This window comes from Anser anser, assembly GCF_964211835.1.
Source record: "Anser anser genome assembly, chromosome: 5".
NCBI lineage: Eukaryota > Metazoa > Chordata > Aves > Anseriformes > Anatidae > Anser > Anser anser.
The window spans coordinates 4,369,789-4,393,063 of record NC_139725.1 but is presented as its reverse complement, the minus strand read 5'-3'; the positions used below and the strand labels follow the sequence as shown (position 1 = coordinate 4,393,063).

The following is a 23,275-nucleotide window of genomic DNA, read 5'->3' as shown; positions in this document are numbered from 1 at the left end:
GGCTGACTACTGAGCCTTGCGGATCCTTCCTGCATGCCTGTGTGCTTGCTGCACTGCTTGCTTCAAATGGAACTGAGCACCAGACGGAGTGTTTTGATGTCATTCCTTTGGAAGAAGGCTGAAGAAAGACAGCATGGTTTTCTGTGGCATTGAGGCGGCTGTTCAAATGGTGTGCTGGCTTGTAGCCTGATCTGATGTCTGTGCAGAGCCCCAAGCGTCAGCATAACAGAGCTGAGAGCAGTTGTGCCTTGATGGGTTATCTCAGAAGTTCAGTACCAGCTGCAGGGAGGCAAAGTTGTCTCCTCTTGGCAAGTTAGGAAGTCTGTAAGTACCTTTCAGATTAGGAAGCAGCAGCAGAGCAACAAACAATGTCTGTAATTGGCAGCAATTGTCGTCATCCCGATCAGCCCTGACCTAACTGGTTGTATGTTTTGCAGCATCTATTCGCATTCTGCGGCTCTCTTCCATCAGGGTGTCGTTCATTACTGAGACCATTCTGCCAGCAGCTATGCGATGCCTGAGGATGCCAGCACAAGAAGGAAAGTGACATTTTGAGAAGGATGTCATTTCTTCTTCAACACTGCAAAACATCCACCCATCTGTCACAAATGCTTGTCTTCTTTCCCGGCACTCCAGCATCTCCATATCACTCATTCACAGCGTACAGCTCAGCACAAGGGAATTTATCAAATTAGTGTTATCAATCATATGCCAGTTCACATTACTTACAAGTGCCAGAACCACCTTCTTTTTGCCCCTCACCATCAGATTTGGGCTTTTATTTTAAGCTTATCCTAGGGAGAAGAGCTGGAGAAAACAAGCGGGGAGGCAGTACTAAAGTGTTTCTGGAAGACCAAGCTGGCTTGCAGACAAATTGGATGTCTGTATCCTGAAGGAAATCTGTTGTCTGATCGCAGCATCAAAGGTGGAACTCTTAAAGCCACACACATTCAACTGTGCCCCAAATCCTTCTGCTCCTTTTTGTTTGAAACTGTCTGGTAGCTTATTTTTATTTTTGTATCATAGAAGATGATGATTCTTTACAGGAGAAGAGGCACTGTAACCCACCTAAGTAGCTTCCATGTTAATACCATGACAAATAATCTTCATGCTGTTGATTTGGGAAATCATGTGCAGCCCCGAGTCCCCAGTAAAACATTAGCTGTGGTTTTACTTAACATCTTGGGGGCTGATCTATGCTTTTCAGTGTCACTCTGTGAAGCATCCAGATAACCACTAGTGAAGTATCTTCTGTGACTGTAATGAAGTGTCAGGTGCAGGGTAATTAATAACATGCTGCAAAGTTCCTGCTGTGTGAAAATACAGTATTGGGTATGCCTACATTACCAGAAATATTTTCAATTCAGATTGACTTGAAATTTCAGTTCATTAAACTGTCAACACCTCACAACAACTATGAGGGGAAAACATTGATTAGTAGCCTCAGAAGTTGCAGGCATGTTTACAAGAAGCTGGGTTCAACTCTGTGAACAGGAGTTGGCTGTAAATGATAGGCTTTTTTTTAAATGTGTATGTATTACTACCATATCGATCTTTTTATAGAACTCAGAGGTCCAAGTCACAACATTGCATCAAGCCATGTTAGAAAATGAGTATCAGAGCACCATTAAACATGCGAGCCTGAAATAGAGCAAAGCTCAGTGAAAAGCCAATCCAGTTTAATGTAGAATATTACACATTTTGTATATAAATTGGTATTTGTAGAGTTACCTGGATTAATTTTGTTGTTATGGTATTTAAGAAAAACTTAATAAACAGATATAAAGCATACATGCTACACATACTCTTAGTGTGAAGATCAGATAATTTGATGTTTCATCTGTGAATTATTTAATTTTATCAGATGTTTCTACTGATGTCTTCCATTCATGTCCTTACTGTCATCTTCAGAAATGTCTCATTCTTGGAGGCAATAATTTGATTTCTTTTATCAGGCATTTATATGAAGTGACTTTATACGAGTCTTGGATATCTTTGTGTTACTGCTGAGCTAGAAATCAGCCTTAACAATGCTGGAGAAAATTAATTCTCCTTGTGTTTCACTCAGTCACCTTGAATGCCAACTTCCAGAAGTGAGATAGCATTTGTTGCTCTGAGAGCTCTGCTATTTTGTCCCTGAGATAAGATGAAATCTCAGATTGGTAAAGCACACACAAGGCTTATCAGGCAGTTCAGTGGATGCACTTTAAGTTTGCAGGGCTATGAAAGATAGGACTGAATCAGGAGCTTTTATGTTTAAGCATTTGCAAACTTGAAGGTGAGCAGGGAAAAGTGCTTGAAATTCCAAACCAGCTCCAAAGAGACTTTTTTTAATGCAACTTATTAAAGTACCTGTTTGTGCTTTTTTTTTTTAAAAAAAAAAAAAGGCACTGCACCTTATCTGGCATCTCTTTGAGAAGTGACAAAACTGAAATGCAATCTGTTAATGAAGAAACGATTGACGTAGCACACTTTCAGTCACTGGTGGTAAAAATGCTTTAAAGCTGATGATTTTAAATGAAGTTTTTCATGTGTTTGACTATGGGCCCTAGTTCCTGCTGGGACAACAGAATACTAAAGGCTCCCTGAGGCAGGGCTACCATAAGGGTATCTCCATGTGACACAGTGATGAGCTGCTTAGAGACTAATTTAGTACTGAAGGAACTAACTTAGATATTTTTATACAGGATAGTGGTATTCCAGATTTTGCTATCTAGACTCCTTTGTCCTGATGAACAACAGTGTTTTAGTCTGCAGGACCCCATGGTACAGGACCAATGCTGTTTTGGCAGCTCGTTTGCCTAAGCACTCTGGAACTATGCTCAGCTTGCCTGGAGTTTATGACTAGGGAAGTTTTCCAGATGAATACAGGAAAAAATGAGGATGGGTCTAAATTTGTTTTGTTCCCAGATTGTTGGCATGAAAACTTTGAAAAGGGGAAGTTTTCTTGCCTTTTTCCATCATTGGTGTTGCAACTGCCAGGAAGTTCTGCAACTCCTTTTCCTCTTTGTGAGGGCACCTCCATCAACCACCACAGTCACTGTCTCTTACATGACTTTTGGGGCATAAATCTTACTTCCATTTTCCCTTTTACAGCCTGCTCGTTCAGACAGCCCTGCGTATGGGCCATTGACTACTTCTATTGGGAAAGGTTCTCCAGCTACCACAAAACTGTAAGCTTTGGGGCTCTACCTTTCTTCCAGCTGGCCATCAGGCCTATGCTTTGGAAGAAGGGTAGAAGAGATTCAGCTCAATTGCTCTGAGAAGAGAGGATTTTCCCACTGTATCCCAGAGACAAGAACAGGACATAGAAGATACTTCTTGCTCCTGTAGAATAAATTCTGCTGACTGAAAAAATAGATTTTATCCCAAACCTCTTCCAGCCAGACCAGCAGAGGACACTGAGACTGGCCACAAAATTCAGTCTGGCTTGCCTAGAGGTTTATTACTGGGACAATGGTCCAGCTGGACTGAAGAGGTGGGCAGGCTGTGCAGGAGCTAACTAATATGTGGAGTCAATGGGAGTGCTCTGCATGCCGTGCAGTGCATTGTCCAAATGTGTGGTCAGCTCATGCTGTGATGGGTGTTGAGCTGTTTCCATGCATAAGCCTGGTCTCTTCTTAGTCATAACTGTAGATTTAAAACTGAGAATGAATTACCAGGCTGTGCTGTAGCCAGAGGACAATTACTAGCTGTTTGGAATTCAAAGCCTGTCTGTGCCTTAAATCGTCTTTCTAAAAAAAAAAAAAAACCTCATTTAATCTCCAGTATTGTAAACAGCATAGCTAAATTACGGTCAGAATGTGAAAACAGTTGCATTCAGAATTTGCTTCTACTATTGTGGCAATGGGACTGTTAGCAAACTGTCAATCACATACTATTTGCTTCAAAAAGAAGTGTGATGACAGCTCTTCTGTAATGGAAACTCCATCATCCATCACCTGAATATACTACCTAAACAATACCACTTCTTTCAAATGTCCTGAATCCTTTTATACAGCTTGTCTGTTTTCAGCTGATTTGAAAATGGTTTCCTTTGACTAAACTGTTACAAGAAAATTCTAGTCGTCTCTGCTAGCAATGCATGTTTAGTTTTGATGTGGAGAATAGGATGAGGCCCTCACACTGCCTGAGAATATCCTTAAAGATAAAGCAAATGTCTTGTGTCAGGTTATTGAATGGACCTTTTAATGAACTGAGGGAAAAGCTTGGAGTAAGAAACAGCGAGAGATTGTGGGGGTTGATGTTAAGTACCTGCTAGGTGGAAAGCTGATGGCTTGGGGAAGTGGCAGCGGGCACTCTGTCATCTGGCCTTTCTCAGCCATTTAACTTTATTTTTGGCACTGGAAGCAGTACTGGGCTCTCCTTCACTTTCTTCTTTAGGCTGGATGAGGATGTACTAGCATGGCTTGTGCAGTGGCAGGGTTCAGGAGTTTGTTTTGGGCCTTTGAGTGGCGTCATCAGAAAGGAGCTGGTGCTGTGCTGTGGGCTGAGTGAGGGCGTGCGTGTTAGCAGGCAGGATGCTTGCAATTGGATGTGCAAGGGCCATCTGGAAATGTTACATTAGCAAACTTAAACCTCCTATCAGAGTTAAAGGACTATCCACAGAAGAATATACTGGGTTATGCAGTGGTGGATTTTGACTTTTTGGGAAGGCGGGTGGGGAAGGAAGTCAGTCTCTCACTCTTTGTCCTGCTCTGTACCCAAATGGACCAAGGTGTTTTGACATTCTGTAAGAGTGATATAGAAGGAAATGATCTTGTACTCATAACACAGACACAATACCTAGATATGGATAAATAGTTGTTACAAATAAACTTGAAGCCTGCTATCCAGTCCTGTTTGATAGAATTGGAAGATTGACATTGTAGGACTTAAATAAGGCTGAAGGCTGATAAATGACTTCCTCTGATTTTCCCCTTCCAGTTGATCTAGAAGTAAGATGCAAATCATTGTTCAAAGTAGGGGTCTGTTTCAGATCCCTCATGTTTATCTAAAGGTATTTAAGGAATATTTTCAAATAAAAATAAATTTTAAATTTGGACTTTGGAGGTAGAATGGAACTTTCTTTGAGAACTTCAAGAATTTATTCCTGCTTAAATAACTTGCTAGCTACCCCAAAAACTAAATGTATGACTTAATTTGATAATGGCATCTCTCAGTTGAATACCAAAGGAATGTTTTAAAAGCCCTAATCTGCTTTTTTTAATTTAATGGTGAGCAATCTATGATTAAGGGTTAAAAGAATTTCATCTGCAGCTTCAAACAAGATGGAGTCAATGAAGATAAGTGAGTCAGGAATGCTGTCACAGATGGAAGGGTCTGTATCTGTGAAAGAGGAGTGTGAAAAAAGATTCAGCTAGGCTAGACAAGGGGAAGGTGTATCATGGGGATAAAGAGCTTTATGTGCTTATTGAGAAAGCGCTATGTGAGAAGCTCTTTACAGACGATGTGGAACTGGAAGAACTGCATTGGAGAGATAAGCAAATAGCAAGGATGAGGTTGAACGTGGTTATTAAGAAGTATCAGTAAAGAAGTTGATTTGGCTACTATCAGGTTAAACGTGGTGATTAAAGTTAATGGAAAGGATAATGTGACTGGGAAAAAGAAAGGAGGAGAATAAGACTAAATTTACTGAGTCCCATTTCTGTTCAAGTTAAAATCATGTTACCAATCTGTTATCCTTTTTGCATAAACTGGACGATGATGAAAATTCGTGATTCTCTTGTTTATATATTTTTGTTACTAGTGAACAAAACTAATATTTTTTAATGTCTACCTGAAACATAAGTCAGAAAAGACAGATAAAACTATTCAGTCTTGTCTGGATTCGAAAGATCTGTTCCTGTTCAGTTTCTTTGCATCTCTCCTAAGTTGTCTCTATTTTTTCAAGTGTATTAAAATTGTTTTCTATAAATACTCTTCATTTGGTTCTGGTGACAGCTCTTAGCATTTTCTAAAACATGACCTTAACTAAGTAATCCCAAAGCAATCTTAAATACATTAGGTGAGAATGTTTTTATTCAAAGAAATGAGGCAAATGCATAAGCCTCCTATAGAAATATAGAGCTGCAGGTTGTTTTTTTTTTTAAAACCTCCTGTTGGAAATGTTTACATTTCTGCTTGTGCTGCCTTTATTTTTGTTTAACCTAATTGTTTGATGTTTGTTGTAGCAAGCAGTTGTGCTGGTGCCAAGAAAACGGAGCCAGCAAGGCAGGAAAACTGGGTGGCCCAGGGGTGCGAACGCATGCCTGCTCATGCTGAGCATGGCTGTCCAGCCCCCACCTCTGCCTTGCTACTGTCACTTGCCATGGGGACGCACTGCTGCCTCACTCCCCAGCCAGCCTTGCTTTGAGTGGAGTCCAGAGCTGCCAGTGTGCATGGTGCTCTGGTGGTTGGTCCTGTGCTGGGCCATGCCCTCTGCCTTCACCGGTCAGGCTCAGTAGCCAGAGGTAATGGAGAAAGCAAAGCTGTCCACTGCTGAAGCCATCTCTACGATGTCTGAGGTTTCAGATGGAGCCAAGGTCACCAGAGACTTTAGCGTGCTACTGAGATGTTTTCTCTTTTTACTGAATACCTAATATACATGTTGTAGTTTTGTGTCAATGCCAGTTAATTAATTGCAGACTAACTTGTATTACCTAAGGCATTGGCAAATGCTGTGTCTGGACACCCCACAGACTATTGCTCCAAGACAAGGTAGTATGTATGTGCGTAGAAACCAGCTGCAGATGCTAGTCCAGACATAGATGCTACAGGTGTGATGGACATCTGTCCATCTGATGACAATCTACAGGTGTTTAAACCATAACTTAGGGTATTCCTAGCACTGCTACAATCATCTTGAGTAGAGCCATATTAAGAATTCTTTTTGTTCATTCTAACAGGAAACTTGGAGAGGTTTGATTGTGCTCAGTTAGAAATGCAATATTGTTACAAGAAGTTAGTGAAATAGTACAATTTTTGTATGCTGGGTTGCAAACTGCAAAGTCTACCAACACTGAAATACTGCAAGGGAACATCTTATCTGGGATATTCTAATCCATGATGGACTTCAGAAAGTCAAGCTGTGTAGTTTCTATAATTTTATTCATCTAAGAATATAACAATATGGTGCTGCGCTGTAGATCAGGAAGAAGTCTTTTTTATGTATATACTTTGTTTATGCAGCTTCAGGCAACGCCTAAAAATGTAGCTTCTAGAGGTTTAGAAGGTAGGGCAATAATAGGAATTTAGTCTGGAAGTTATTATTTCTGCTTTTTTTTCCCATGTAGATTTCAGAAAAAAAGAATTGATATAAATTGGCTTATCTGACCTTTTATTTTTGAGTTTCATTCTTGCCTGTAATTATTTGAACAAATTATAATCCTCCTGCTGAAATAGTGACTGTGCAGAGAATAAAAGCACTTTAAAGAATATCCAAATTTACAGATCGCTATCAGCTGAATTATAACCAAAGGATGTAAACACTTATTTTCACTGTTATAAATTGCGAGAATTAGCACCCCTAAAAATTACGTAATCTATGGGGAATTGTTTAAAAGAAAGTACATAAAGAAAACCATGGAAGATTCCCAATAATTATTTCTGATTTGTCTCCTTACAAACCAGTAATAGCCAGTAGCACTATATAGGAATACATGCAAAATTACCAACAAAAGCATTTCTCATTTTTCAAGATGCTTCATTTGGTTTTCTTTCTGTTAGTATGCTATCTCCAAAACCTACCAAGCTGTTGGAGTTAAAGCCATACTTTGGTTGATATTCAAGTTTTTCAAAATACTGTATGAAAACATTCAGTATTAACTGTGGCCAATGACATTTACTGTAAAATTGTCTTGATTAGGCTCTTGCCACTTTAAAATGAAAGAGCATGAGAACAGCTTGGCAAATGATTCCTGATTTATGTATGCATGTCAGCATTTCACAAGTACTAAAATATAGCATTTGCTTATTTGCATGATTATGCCTGAGCTAGAAGATACCAATTTAACTACCACTGGTTTATTGGCTCTTGAATCATGCCTCTAGATGTATTTTATGAATGTGAAATAATAGTTCTGTCATGCTGGTGCCTCTTTTTGATCCACAGGCATCAGTATACAGAAAATAATTTTTTTCCAATGTGTATATTTTTGTGTGAACATTGCCTGAAATAGCACACATCTGAATTTCGTAGATACCTTTGGCAAACAGAGAAGAACTTGGCTCATCTTCGTGTCCACATTTTTGTCCTTAACTAGCAGCCCTACTTAACTAGCAGTCATGATTGCAAAGATTGCTACGGTCAGCTTTGTAGATACCGTGCCACAGATGACTAGGAGATGTGGGGTGGGCTTCTGTTGTTTCTTTGCTTCTAACGGAACCTCTGAATATTTCTGACAATTAGGTGCTTTTGCAGAGAAAAACAGAGCGCTTTGCAGCACTTGTGTAACACAGAGGTCGTGCATGCAAGGTGAGGGAACTCCTGTTTGCTACTTTTCCAGAAGAAACCTCGAGATTTGAAGTACTATGGTGATTTCATTCAGGCACCAAAAATGCTTTTGTCTGTTTGGTGCTCAGCCCGTTTTTCTGTTGTGTCATCTGATGGTGCTTCATCGGGCAAAGGGCGTGTTGAAGGATGTGCAATTAAAATGCATCACAGAAGTATTTATTCAATGGGCTTAAACCAAGACCGAGATTTAAAAAGAAATATCAGCTGGGAGCTGGAGTGTTAGGAGAGCTGGTACACCCTTCTATCTGAGGGAAAGGGCAATATCATGGACACCAAAATAGTCTGAATTTCAAACAACTCTGACTTCAGTTCAATGAACCACATGTTTAAAGGCTTTAAAAAATGTATGATAGAACAAATTCTTTTGGGTGTTCCTTATTTAGAGCTAATTAGGCTACCTTGACCTGCAAGAAAATTAAATGAAGCATTGCTGGGAATGGAGAAAGTATTTTTTTAATTTTATTTTAATTTGTCTTGAGGGACAGTTTTTGCATGACAGTCTTCTATAACATTGATCTTGCTGCACGTATTATTTTTATTAGGTGTGTATCATTTTAATTCACTAAGTAGATTGCTGTATCTCTAGAAGGTAATCAGGCCACTTAATTCACTTTTATAGCCGCGGTAGATTTGGGGAGGAGGGGGAAAAAAAACTTGCAAGCAACCCTTAAACCTTCTGTGCCATACACTTTTTCTTTTGCTCCTGTTCCTTTTTGCAGTCTGGCAGTGATAAATGGGGAGCACAGAAATTAATGGAACTTGATATTTTTGAAAGCTTTTTAGTGTCTTAACTACCCACCTGGATTGCTTAGCGTGGCAAGAATACAAAATACTGAGCTTAAAGTAGACAGGTTTTAAAATGTACAGGCCACTGAAAAGCATTAGAGTATACAAAGAAGTGTTTGACGTACTTGAAAAAAATAATTCAAATATTAATATGCTATTAACAGTGAACAGCTTTTAGACATCTACTTGCAATGATTCATTCCCATCATGACTTAACTCATTTTCCAAATATTAAAGCAACATTTTTTGTAGTGGGGAAAATGAGCAAATTTGGTTTGTTGTTCTTGCTGGTTTGGAGTTTTGTTTTGTTTTACAGTGAGATAGGAAGAATTCTCCACTTTGCTTCACTATGACATGCTCTGAGAAGGGCATGAATTCAGTCTCAGATTTATACATTTTTCACAGCTGTCTCTCACTGTTTTCAGGATTTAGTGAGGTCTTCATGATACGTCAGATTTTTTTTTCTTAATCAGACTTTCAGAGACAGATCAGAAAAAGATCTAGCATTTTTCAACTCAAATATTTCTCTTCTGTTATGACAGCAAAAATCTCTTGGTGTGGCTCTTTGGTGTGCAAGTAAACATCTTGGAGTGATGTGCCAGAATGATCCTTTCTTACACCATGGTGAATGTGCTGGTTGCTGAGTGTGCACCTCCCTGCTGCCCACAGGACTTGTCCAAGGAGGGGTATTGTATGTGCCTGGGGATGAAATACTAGCTTTGGTAGGCTGGTGAGAGTTCGTCTCACAGTTTGTAAGGTGCTTTTTGAGGTTCTTCAGGAAATTGGAAATACATTTCTTCACCTCAACGACTGGTGGGAAATGGTTGCAAGGAAGCTATGCAGTGTTTTGCCCAGGGATGCAGCAAGTCCCCTCTGTCACCAGAGGTGCCCAGAGCAGATGAGTGCAAAGCGCACAATGGCAGAAGGTGTGTGCTGGACTGTTCATGGTATGCTGTAATGATTTTAGCTTCCAGTGATTTGCCCCTTAGGCACTTCTGAACCAGAGGCAGCAGCTTTGTAACATGCAGTGGATTCTCCTGGCATTTCTCTAACCAGCTTTTGAACATGAGTAAGATTTTAGTTAGCATTCATAATATCCCAAGGCAAGCAGTGCCACCAGTAAGCTACTTCTAGTGCTGGGGAGATAAAGCACGCGCTCCTTCCCCAGTCATCTTTTCCATAGAAATTGCAGTTAGCAAACCTTGTTCTTATGCCAGCCTCAGCTCTCTTTTTTTCCATGTTGGAGAAACCTGTGTATATGCAGTTTTTCCTTAGAAAACATTCCATACTTTTGCTTTTGTTTCCCTTTCAGTATCTTTTCTAGTCTGCAATGTCCTTTTGGAAATGGAAGGACAAGGACTGTGCTCAGTGTTCAAAACATGGGTACAACATGTTTGAATTGTTGAGGAAGAAGCATTTGTTTTACATTCCATTTCATTCCTTTTAATTTCAAACCATCTATTGGCTCCCTCCTGCACAAATATTTTTGAAACTTTACTAACTTATAATCATAGGAGTCTAATTGTTAGTGTAAGTAATAGAATATTTCTCTGAAATGAGTTTCTGCTAAGGCTCACAGTTGTGGCCTGAATGGGCAGCTCTGACATTAAAGAGGTGGCTCCGTCTTTGTGTTTGTATGAGATTTTTATTCTATGTTAAATTGATCTAAAAGCTTGGTTACAAATTTATTTCTGAAAAATGTCACTTAGTCTATACAATTTGTGTTCCTATGCTTGATTTACATGAGGTGACTGTTTTTAAGCAGAAACAGTTAAGTATTTTTCTAATGCTAATGCAAGCAGCAGAAACTTGTAATGAGTTTTTAACAGGAAATCAACAGACCAGAAATGAAATTCTTGTCTCCGTGAAGCAAGCAGTAATATTTACACCAGTTTCAGGGATGAACTCCCTGTGAGCTTCTGAGTGATTTAAAAATAATGAATAAGTTTTGGAGCATTGGTGTTCTCTAAGCACAACTTTGGAACAAAGAAACAACTAATAGAGTGACTAAATGCTCAGGTTTACCATTCCAGAGACCTATAGTAAGCATACTGACAAAAGCAAGCAAAAGCCCAGTATGATAGATAACTTTGTTTGTCTAAGCACAGTCAACAGCTTGTTGCACTGCTACCTTGCTCTCTGTAAGCTCAGTACACAGCAGGCTGATAGCTGAGTGTTGTCAGACTGAGTCAAATTAACTACAAATGACGGGGTGATGTTTATTTGGGGCAACTCTTGGCATATTGTTAATTTACATGTTCTACTGCTTCAGGATCTACTCTTCAGTGGAAAGCAGACTCAGAACACTATGGGAAGATGTTGTATTATATCTTGAAACATGTTGAGCATTTTGAATAAAAGAGTAATTATAGCTGTTATAGTCAGCAGAACAATATGAAGTAGTTTTACTTAGAATGATATGCAAGCACTTGTCATCTTGCCATTCACAGGAGCCTTTTAAAATGCCACAGCAGTTACTTTCTAAATGCATAAATATTAAGTCACTGGAACGCAATTAAAATGATAATTTTCAGGGGAAGACATTCTTGCAGTTGGATTCTGCAAATCCATGGCAGAAGGTCTGTGTTTCTAGAAAAATAATAAAATATTCCATGCAAGTCAAGTTTCTTAAATTAAATTGATATTGAAGAGATCCACAGTGATTGCCACCTCCAGCCTTGCTGTAATATTGTACTGTCCATCGTATTTAGTAATAACCCATTTAAAAAAGTAAGTAAAGGCAAAAAATAATGTTTATGGCAGTGCCTCAATTATAGTCATTACCATAACATGTAGGAAGAGCTATATCTTGCTCCAGTGATTCTGGGGTTCTGTATTTGCAGGAGCTTACTGCTTTGCAAAGGATCTCTGCACCTTACTAAGTTGTCATTGGGAAACACAAGGGCATAGAAACATTTTGAATGCAATGGGCTAAATAATTACCCTGCTTCTAAAACACTTAAATACCAAAATCACACACCTGGCATTGCTGAACTTCACTTTAGCAAGTCAGATGTTTGTATATGAGACTATCCATCTGGTCATTGCTGAAAACATATGCTACGGGAACAAATTCTGATCCCTGTTATCTCTGTGTATATCTGGAAGAAGTCTATTGATTTCAGCAGGCTTTCTAGTGAGATTTATTCCCAAATAACAGGGCAGAATTTGGGTCATGTTTTATTTCCAAGATAAGTGGTCCTGTGGACTTCAGTACTGTTCCATGCTGGCTGCAACTAAGGCATGGCACAGCTCAGATAAGTGTCCTGAAAGCAGAAGTGCTCCTTGACATTTGAGCTCATGGGGTTTTTACTGCCATCCTCCTCTCCAGCTTCTGCAGGCTGACTGTGAATGGTCATTAAGCTGCTGTTTTATAAAAACAGACTAGTGTTACGAAGACATCAATAAGCACTTAGTTCAGAAACAATACTACAATTTTTTTTCATTGGTGATTTTTGGGGAGTGGGTAAATTGCATGATGAAGCTCTGAAGTAGAGTATCAGCTGGGCTTCCAGTTCAGTCCCTTGTGAAACTGGGTACACTTGAGAAGCTGCTGTGCTGCCTTTTCTGTGAAGCACATTAAAGATCTTGGATGATATTTGCCAAGCTCCAATGCCTTTAGATGTAACCTTGCTAAAAACACCCTGTTCTGAAATTGCTGTGTGACATTGTACAGTCTTCACCTCGATGAAAAAGAAAATATGTAGTCCAGACATCCAGAGAGCCCTGAGCAGTGTGTCAAGGCATAGCTGTCAGCAAAGGTTGAAACAGCTGTATATCCAGAAGAAATACACTCTGAAAATAGCTTGCAAATTAATTTCCTTCAGCAGCTGGCACTATTTCTGTAGGTGGTACAAGGTTGTTTTTATCTTAAGTGGTGATGCAAAGTTACTTGTATATATTTGTGTATATATTGTGTATATATTTGTGTATATATATTTGTGTATGGGTGTTAGAGGACTTTCTGAGGGACAGTGTATTCAACGGGTCACTGAGGGTAGCTCAGATAGGATTGCCTGCAGGCATTAACATTAATTCTTAAGTGTCATAAACACCGTAAATGTTGACTGCAGAAATAAGGAGGTTCTTTGTGAAAACATATAGTAAAAACAAAGATTGTCTTCACACTAGGGAGCCTACAGCGAATTACCTGACACTCAGCCTATTTTTTAAGAGTCTGAAGCTAAGCTTCTGTGCTTCAAAATGCTAGTCATGATATTAGTGACATAATCGTTCACACACAAAGCTCAAGAGCTTTGCTATTGACAGAATAGATTAATAATAAAAAAAAGTGCTGTTTTTCTCTATTAATTAGAGAGCCACTTTACACTTCTGGATCATTTTTTGTAAAATTACTTGAAATCCAGCTTTAGTGATTTAAATAACCACTGCCCAGTCTTAGTTTGTGTTTTTGGCTCCTGCAGAAGTGGTGGGAGCGAAGGAAAAGGATATGAGAGTTCATTGACCAAATGAAATGGAGAAATTGGCTGTGCAAGGAGGAAAATAACATACTGAAGAAAAAAAAAAAAAAGCAAGGTCATCTTATAGCAAGGTCAGAACATTCTCTTTGAGGGATCTGTCTGACAGTGATGTAAAGGACAAATACTCGCAAGGAATACTGAAATCTAAGTGCAGACTACATGTACCACCCAGCGACTTCTTATAGCAAGACTAAAGACTTGGTGTTTTTATCTTGGGAGAGGTTTTATTTTTTGGTTGGTTGGTTCTCCTGGACAGTGTCTTTCAACATGGCAAAACTTGTCTGCTGCTTTGCGTGACACAAACATGGCAGGGCATGGGGGGAGTAATCAATTGAACAAAAATGAAGATCTATATTTTTAAACTGCAGCTTATATTAAAAGACACAACTATATGGGGGCCAGAGTACAAAAAAGGTTTCTGTCTCTAAAAAGTATGGTAGAGAACTCTTGTCCCCATTTTTTTTTTCTTTTAAATAGAGGATGGAATGGCCAGTCATACAGATGTTGGTGGCTGCATTAAGGGCCAAGAATGTATCCTCCTACCTACTGTTCCCTCAGCAGTAGATTTCTGGGGTGATATACTCATTGTAATTGCTTTGAAAAAGTGCTTTCTTTGTGTCAGAGGCCAGAAAATAATAAAATTAAAGATTTATGCCTTCAAGAGTATGCCTTAGCATTTAACCCACAGGCAGTCCCTTGAGGTCTAGGTTCAGCAGAGACTTTCAGCAGCTAAAGCATCAGCCAGGGCAGGAATGAGTCTGGAACAGAACATAAGCAAATGAGGACTGCCTGAAATATTCATGGTGTACCTGGGACAACAGTATCAATGCTGAAGTCTCTGGCATTTGCATCTCTCTCTGTTCTTCTCTCCCTTGCAATCTTGCAATGTCTTTTTTTTTTTCCTCCGTGTCTCCAGTTTGGGACATGAAGTTGTTTAAAAAGAATTAAAACTTCCACTGAGTGTATTAATACCACACTTTGAATTATTCTTTTACATAAAATGTTGCACTTGATCTTCTTTATGGCATTACTATACATGGTAATTCTTCTCCAGCCTGTGAAAAGTTGTGCTACCCCCAACGAATCTGTCTGAAAGTGTTGTTAGCTCTTTAGGACCAGGGCAGGCATGTTGGTAAGGCCATGAACAAAGAGGAAATAGTCTGGTTTTGAATATGACCTTCCATGCTCTTCGTCACCAAACTCCTCTTCCATTTGCTCATAAGCTTTAACACTAATTTGGCCAAAATACGGCATGTGAATGCATGCATCATGGGGGGCTCTGGAGTCACTATGCTGCAGCAGCAGCTTAAGAGGGAGGCACAAATTCTGCTTCCTGAGCTTGGAAGTGCTCACCTCTGTTTATAATGTGTGTGGTACCGCTCTTGTGTATTTACAGCTTCTCTTAATGGATTACATAAAGGCTGGGTTATATAAAGCTCTAGGCACAGCACTGATAATGGTAGAGACCAACTTGATCCCGCATGAATGAAAAGGACAAAATAAGGATGAAAAACTTGGTCAGGGTCAGCGTCAGCTGGTGGCTGAGCCACAGGAGGAATCCAGGTGTCCTGATGCACTGTCTGGTGCCTTTCTACTAGGCTATGATATGGGTGTTGTGCAGATAATGGGGTAAAATAAAAAGGATGACATGCTATCTGGACTGAAAGCCAGCTCCTTTTCAGCACTAAATGGATAGCAAAATCCTGTAACAATGCAGTGAGACAGTTGTCTATGATGTAGACGTTTGTGCTATAGTTGGTACTTTTTAATACACAAAAGAAAACACCATGCAGAATCATCTTGAAACACGTATTAATTTTCCCATAAGTCAAGTGCATTTTTGTCATTTTACTATTCATTGTGTATTTATTGGTTCGTTTTCATACCGTGCCAAGGACGTAAGACTTGTCAGAATACCTGCTGTTGTTGTACAATTTTTACCACAATTTTGTAGTGGGGTTGTACCCTCCCTTTTGTTTTGGATGATATTCTAGAATCTGAACAAAAACTCAGTCTTTCTTCTGTTTTTTGTTTTAAATGCAGACTTTGATATTTCAATGGCAACAATGCTTTCTAGGACCACCAACCTGGTGCTCATCAATTTGAGCAGAAATAGGACTTCTGCATTGCTTTTCACTGAGATTTGTTTGGGATTAAGCAAACCAGAGAAAGGTGTCTAAAAATGATACTGTGGTAACTGAGTCATCTGAGGATGTCTCTTTGATCATGTGTTCCCCACAGAGAGACATGTGAGGCCACGTTGTAGGTGTCCCTTAGAGTTCTGAGGTTCAAAAACCTGTGTCCTGAAATAGTCCATGACTCACCTGTATCTGCAACACTTGCCCTTGTGACTGCAGGATTTTATTATTTTAATGCCCTTCTAACACAGCTGCCAGCAATGCTTCTCCAGGGCTTCTCATTTGTTCAAAATGCAGCTGTCTGCTTCCTCGCTAAAGTCAGCAACTGTGCCTGCCTTGCTATTACACTGACAGATTGCCTTTAAGTTGTCCCTTTGTTTTTTGCAGACCTCACTGGATATGCTACGTGTCTTTGTTTTTCTCTGAGCCTTGAACTCTGAGATTTGCATTCCACCAATCTCAGAATAGTAAAGATCCTAATGCTGCATTTTAGTGTAGAAAAAAATGTATTTGTCTTCTGTTGCTTCTCAGAAATTAATTTCCGTTCAACAACTATCTTGGTGTATTCTCTACTCTCTGCCTTTTACATTCTTTTCCCTCTTTTGACATTGAGGATTACTGCATAATGTCCTGCTGAATATGCATGAAGCTTAAATGTAAAACTTTTGTTGTTCACACCCTATGCAATTTCACAGAGAGGAGATATAAAAATGCAGTCATTACATTTCATAATGGCACTGTACACTGGAATAGTCCTTCAAAACAGACGCATGAAGTAACCAGTACTGTTGGTTTAGAAGATGAGGCCATGGGAATCAAATTTAACTTAAGCTTCCAAGAAGATAACTCCAAATGTGGTAATAGATGCTGTCTTCAGTCTAGGTACTTGATGAATTCTGGAAGTGTTTTATACTGAGAAAGATTCAAGGTAATTTTGGAAGATGTAGCTCTTCAGGAGAAACAAAGTACTTCTGTTGTATTTTGATTGACTGGATAGCAGTCTGAGGCTTGATTTAAAGAGGAATCTGCAATTTCCTATCTTAGGGCAGGAAAGACTTCACTGATTCAATAAACATTAGCCTTGAACGTTCAGTACTTGAACAGATGGTGGACATGGTCATTGTAGCCTTTTAGGTTTTAACACCATGCAAAGTGAATACCAGAAATGCTCACCACTTTTCATGCTTTCTTTGTTTCCTGTATGCAGTTCAATTCCTGCATGTTTTTACAGAAGCTTGGGAGTGCCTCAGGCTCCTTAGTTCCTAGACTGTTAGCAGGAAAAGCATATCGATACTGCCAAGCGTTTGAATAGGCTTGAATTCCAAGTTTAAAACAGGAATGTCGAATGCCAAACTTGGCAGGGTTTGGGAGTTTGGAGGTAAAGCCCTGAACTGAACTGCTCTTGAGGAGGTTGGCATTATCGTATGAGTTTGACTAAAACCCATCATTCAAATGGCTACTAGATGCCCATGTCCTGCAGAGCAGGAACCTAATTAATTCCTAATTAAAATTCTGACTATAACCTGAGAGAAGATGGGCCAGAACTATTTTCTTTCTAACTTTTCTTAGTGTCTCTGCTACATGTCTGTTTCATTTACTTTTACAGAGTCTGTTCAGAGGCAGAGCAGGTGGGTGGCAGTCTTGGGAGCCCAGACATGCATTTTGTATGTAAACGTTTCCAAGTGAGCAGGATTATTTCTTGCTTCATGGTTCTACTGCAGAAGTTCCTCTGCCTATTTTTCTCTTTAGGAAGAGGAGGGAAAAACTGCTTGACACACAACTGAAAGACACTTGCTTTGATGGTGATATCCCACTTGCAGAGGATACTGGAGCAGATTGAGAGACTGACCATACCAGCTCTACTTTGAACATGCTACTTGTTTCTTAGAGTGCAAATAACGTCCTGAGGGGCGACATATCTACAATGGTAGCTCTCCATCTTTTCGCCACAAGGACAGGCATGCTGAAAATAGAATCCTCAGAGCGGAAAAGTGAGAGACCGTGATTGTAACTGCTCCGAGCCACCTCAAACCATACATGAGAAGTATAAAACTGAAACATATGCTCAGCTGCTGGTACCAGCTGTTACATTCATTATAGTAATTGCTACCATTAGCGTGCTATTAATATTTCTCTTACGAACTTGTAAAAGAAACCACATGAAAATGGAAAGTCTGCTCCATCTGCAACCATTTTGGTTCTTTGTGGGTCAAGTCATGTAATCAACAGTTTCTAGCTAGACCTCACCTCCTGTGATAAGGCTGGTCTGCTCCTAGTTATTAGTGTCATAATGGATGACATGGACATTGCTGTTGGAAATGGTTCTTAGGAGAAGAAACTTTGTTTCTCCAAGTTACTAATCAAATTTCCGTTATGTGCCGGAGGAGTAAGACAGCATGTAAATTTGGAATGGCAAAGGTATAGTTGTTAAATGATCTGCTAGTCTATTGCAGAAAAATTCTAATCCTTTGCAACATGCTGGAGGAAGTTTTCAGGACTTTTTCAGCATTTGGTATAGATCTGTACAACCTGGAGATCCTGGGACAGACAGGGAATGCTGATACAATGAGTAGCCTTTTACCAGCTGGACTGTGCGTTACTAGGTCTGAACAGCTGGCATAGCCTGCATTGGAGGCAGCCTGCTAAATCATTCTCCGATACTGGCATTGGTGTGAATCTGAGGCAGTGTCATTCTGACAGTTGTGAAGTGCTCCTGTATTAGCTCTTCATCACCAGCATTTTCCTGAAATGGCTTTGTTGTGGGCCAGGATTTGACCCTATGATTCTTTTTTTTTTCTTTAATTGCATGTCCCCTATTTGTACTCTATTTTGGGAGGAAATTCTCATGTATTAAAGTGCATGTATTAAAGAGTCAGCCTCTTTCAGTTTGAGTGTTAATGCTGCTCACAAGTAGCTTGAAAAAAAACTTCATTTTTTTTTTTTTAACATAAACTATTAGAATGGAGAATGTTGCTGATTCCACCTGGAGTACTGCATCCAGGTCTGGGTTCTGCAGCACAAGAAAGATGTGGACCTGTCAGAGCTGATCCAGATAAGGGCCATGAAGATGATCAGAGGGCTGCAGCCCGTCACCTATGAAGAAAGGCTGAGAGAGCTGGGATTGTTTATCCTGGAGAAGAGAAGGCTCCAGGGAGACCTCTCTGCAACCTTTCAGTACTTAAAGGGGGCTTATGAAAACAATGGAGAGCAACTTTTTACGTGGGCATACAGTGATAGGACAAGGGGGAATGGTTTTCAAGTAAAAGAAGGGAGATTTGCATTAGATGTTAGGAGGAAGCTCTTCACTGTGAGGGTGGTGAGGCACTGGCACGGGTTGCCCAGAGAAGCTGTGGATGCCCCATCCCTGGAGGAGTTCAAGGCCAGACTGGATGGGGCTTTAGGCAGCTGGGTCTGGTGGGAGGTGTCTTTGCCCATGGCAGGAGGTTGGAATGTGATCTAAACAACACTTATCCATCCAAATAGTGAATACTGTTGCTGAGAAAGTAGTTAATCTATCTCATTCATCTCAGAAGAACATGCAAAGCACCGGAAAACTTTTCCATATTGATGTTTTGTGGTCTGATCCACTTTCAACTGTTATGGAAAGTATGATTAATCAAAAGTATATTGGTGGTAAAAGTTAATTATTTAGCAATCAATAAATGACTAAAGATCAGTTGAGTACTGATGCTGCACGCATGTAGCTATAATATATATTATTTCATGGTAACTTATGAACTCAGTCATTGCCGCACATTAAATACTTCCATGGAAATCAGCTGGACTTCTTATATGTTTGGTCCACATTACTGCTTGCTTTCTCAGCACTTTCGGACTCTCATGAGACAGAGTCCAAAGCCTCAGCACTTGTGATTTTGTAAGCCTGTTGATCTGCAGGGAAAATACTTTCAGTGCTCCCTGTTGTAGAGAAAATGTTAAAAACCACAATGCTAAAGCTGAAATCCAATGGTCAGCTCAAAACAGACTGGATTTACTTGGGAACAGTATGACTTTTTTTTTTAAGCCAGTTCTGCAGCATTGGAGAAGTGTGGTGTGATTTCTGAATGGATGGAATCCTCAGTGCAGGTGCCATTTTTCCCAGAGCCTCCCAAACTCCTCTGAAGAACGTAACCCCTTCTCTGTGGTAGTCTGTTAAGCCAACTTCAGGCCAGAATCCTTGAAAAGGCTCTAAGGAGAGCAGAGAGATGGGCTGAGCCTCTGCCCCCAGGAGGCTGCAAGGGTAGGTGAAATACTCTATGAAGTCTTCTACATGCCTTCTTATAAATGCATGGAAAGTTGCAGGTCTGCCCCCAAAGGACAATTTCGCCATGTGTCCTCTAAACACATGGTCTGGCTTCATGGAGAGTGGTGGGAGGAGAGGAATGTGCTGTGTCTAAAGGAAGGTGTTGCATTTCTACTTCAATGCATTGAGTTTTTTTTTCTTTCTTGAGATGTTGCTGCCTGCTTAGACAGTGGCTTCTTGCAAAAGCAGGTGTTTCTTCCTGCACTGATAGGTATCCATCCCTTCTTTAGCTGTACAGCGGGCAGAGCTACTGTCTTGCTGGAGCGTGTGAAAGTGCTGTTCTCGTGCTCTCTGCACACCATTCTCACTGCCTGGAGCAAGAAGGAAAGGGAAGCTGGTTCTGTGAGTTATCTTCATCATTATTCTGGATTTCCCCTTCACCCTCATCTAGCATCAGCTTGTCCACCCTCTAGGCTCAGTGAGAGGGAACTTGTTTGCCCATCAGATAACCTAACTCTGATACAAATCTCATGCATCAGAAGCAGAGGAAGGTTATACTCTCAAAGTGAACTCCAGCCCAGGACCAGCAAAGGCTCAACTACAAAATTTGTCCTAGCCAAAAACCCATCACTTCAAGGAGAGGGAAGATATAAAACTTGATGGATTTGGAATGAAAGAGCAGCTTATTCCAGAAATGTCATATATAGCACTGATTGAAGGAACAAGGTTTGAGGGAGATCTTGGTTAAGTTTTAGCAGCTCATCATTAATACTGCATCTGTCATGTTTTATGATGATTTATGTAGTATTACAGAAATAATGGACCAAGCCCTTAGTTGCTGTAAATCTTCATCGCTCCAGCTCAGTGAAGTTTTGCTCATCCCTTTGGAAATTCTGACGTTGATTTGCAGTTCTTATTGTTAGAGACAATATCTTCCATGCTTCCATAGGTTTTGCAGTATGTATTTCAAGCAAGGTAGACAATGTTGTTAAATCCATCTGAATACAGAGCTTTCTCCATGGATTAATAAAATGAAGCTTTATTTATGAACATTGAGGAGGTCTTGTTATGGTGTTAGCTCTTAGCATTGCAGCTCTCCCAGCAATAATGTAATTTGATGTTTATGCTGCAACAGGAAATCCAAATCTACTAATTCCCAAGTTGCATCCCTTACATGTGAACGACTACTCATAAATCTATCTTTTTGTGTCTCTTTCCCACTGATATCCAAGCAGTGTCTTGTGATCTGAGAGACATTGATCCAATGACAATCTGTTGACTAGCAAAATGCTGTTTGATAGAACTTCCACGTCACTTTCCTCAGTATCTTTGCATCCAACTTCTTACAGTTTGTTGATTTTGACTTTCAGGGCACTCCATGCTTGAAATGCAAAAGGACAGAGCCGCAGCCAGAGAGCCACTGCTTGGTCTCCTTGGGGACAGCAGCCTGCCTCAGCAGAGAGTAAGGGCAGCAAACTGACTTGCTGGTGGGATCTGGAGAGAAAAAGGCTACGGACTGTTATGCTGGGTGGGCTATGGAAATTGAAGTTTATGAGATCGTTTTGACTGTGAGTAAAGGGGGGAAAATTCAAGTGTCCGCAGATTTGGCCTAAAGGAAAGACCTGAACAAGTAATGGTGTGACCTGCCAGCCATTCTTTCAAGTAGATCATGCAGCTTTTAAATCCAAAGCCTCTGTGCTTGCAATCTTAGACAAGGAAATTTAAAAGCTTTGGGCTTGAAATCTGATTTAAATTTAAATCATAATTGATTTTTTTTCTCATTTTGATTTTATGAACAGATGGGCTATAGCTAGCAGTTGCCCTTGAGGAGTCTCTAAAAATGTAGTTCTGTGAACTGTTTCCCTGAAGATTGATACAGCTGCTATTTCTTCAGCTATCTCTGAATCATCCTCAATTACAGTATGTCTTTATAAAATAATTACAGGTTTTATCCAAGAACTGAGCCTGACTCTGTATTTTTCATAGAACACTTACGTAGGGTAGGTTAGCAAAAGAGATGGTTTTACCCAACCAAGTTTTCAATTATTTAGCTTTGAACTTTTATTCTCTTATTTGATGTTTTGCTACCATGCAGCAGCTATGTTCTGTTGGAAGTGAAATTGAAAAGATTTTGGCTACTCTATTCATCTCTTTACACTTACTAATTTGTCTGCCAGAGTAAATCGCACACGAAACAAATGTTCAGATGAAGCTATTGAGACTTAAACTAATAAATAAATGATGATATTGCCCTGGAACATTTCTCTTTGTTCGAAAGTCAGGCCACTCATTCTCTTTCCCTCTGCATGTATAATGTGGAAATACTTTGTAAGGAAAAAAAGTTTTAAATACGTGATGAGAATAGATTAAATAAAAGTATATGGCTTCGTCTTTGGATGACAGCATCACAAGGGCTGGATGATATCCACATAGAATTGTCATCCAGAGGTGCAAATACAGGTTAGTTCATTAAGCCCTTGCCTCTCTGTTTCTCCAGAAATATCTTTGTCAACATCTTTGTAAGTGATGAGTATGTTGCAGTAGGCTGGGCAGTAAATGAAACCACTGAGGCAGCCAGTCATCCCGGCAAGACAGTTCCTCAGACATGAAGGCTGGTGAGACTCTTCCTTCAGTACCCTAAGACGTGGGAGGTTGGTTATGTTTTGTAAACGAAAGATTTTGTTCCCCCCTATGCTCTCAATTTTTGCTACTACTCAGGATACCTTTTATCCATGGCAGAGAGTCAATGTTTCCTCTAAAGAAACATAAGGAATTGCAGAGCCATACAGCTTGCACATGCTTTTACATAATGGCACAGGAGGGACTTGTTCCTCTTTTCAGATGAGTTAGCCAAGTTATAGATTATCAGAAGTGTTGTCAGTAAAACAGATTTTCACCTCTGTAGAAGTTAAATCTCCATCTTTGTTTTCTCTACTATTTTGATGCACGTAACCTGTAATATGCACTGCTATGGAAGACTGCATGTATTAATCTTTCATCTAGAGGAATTTTCTGCATGAATGTCACTGAAATGAAGTATGGAAGGAATCTAAATCCTAACTTGTCTTCAGTCCAGTGCTGGTAAACTATGTAACAGTCAGCAGCTTGGCTGTTCTTTGGGGATACGATTAAA

At 39.9% G+C, this 23,275-nt stretch overlaps 1 protein-coding gene and 1 long non-coding RNA gene across 17 annotated transcripts in view; one reads left to right on the top strand and one right to left on the bottom strand.

The window, feature by feature from the left end:
- TUB (TUB bipartite transcription factor) overlaps nt 1-23,275 on the top strand; it is a 142,198-nt gene that overhangs the window by 43,733 nt on the left and 75,190 nt on the right. For 7 of the 14 annotated variants that reach the window (XM_083838189.1, XM_083838190.1, XM_083838179.1 and 4 more), the window contains exon 2: nt 21,513-21,604. The exons of the other annotated variants lie outside the window; for them this stretch is intronic. In XM_083838189.1, coding sequence (XP_083694315.1) covers nt 21,513-21,604 — 92 coding nt within the window. The remainder of the gene's footprint in view (nt 1-21,512; nt 21,605-23,275) is intronic. 14 annotated transcript variants of the gene reach the window in all.
- Nucleotides 1-23,275, bottom strand: part of LOC310900356 — an 82,716-nt gene that overhangs the window by 47,551 nt on the left and 11,890 nt on the right. The gene's annotated exons all lie outside the window — the stretch shown is intronic.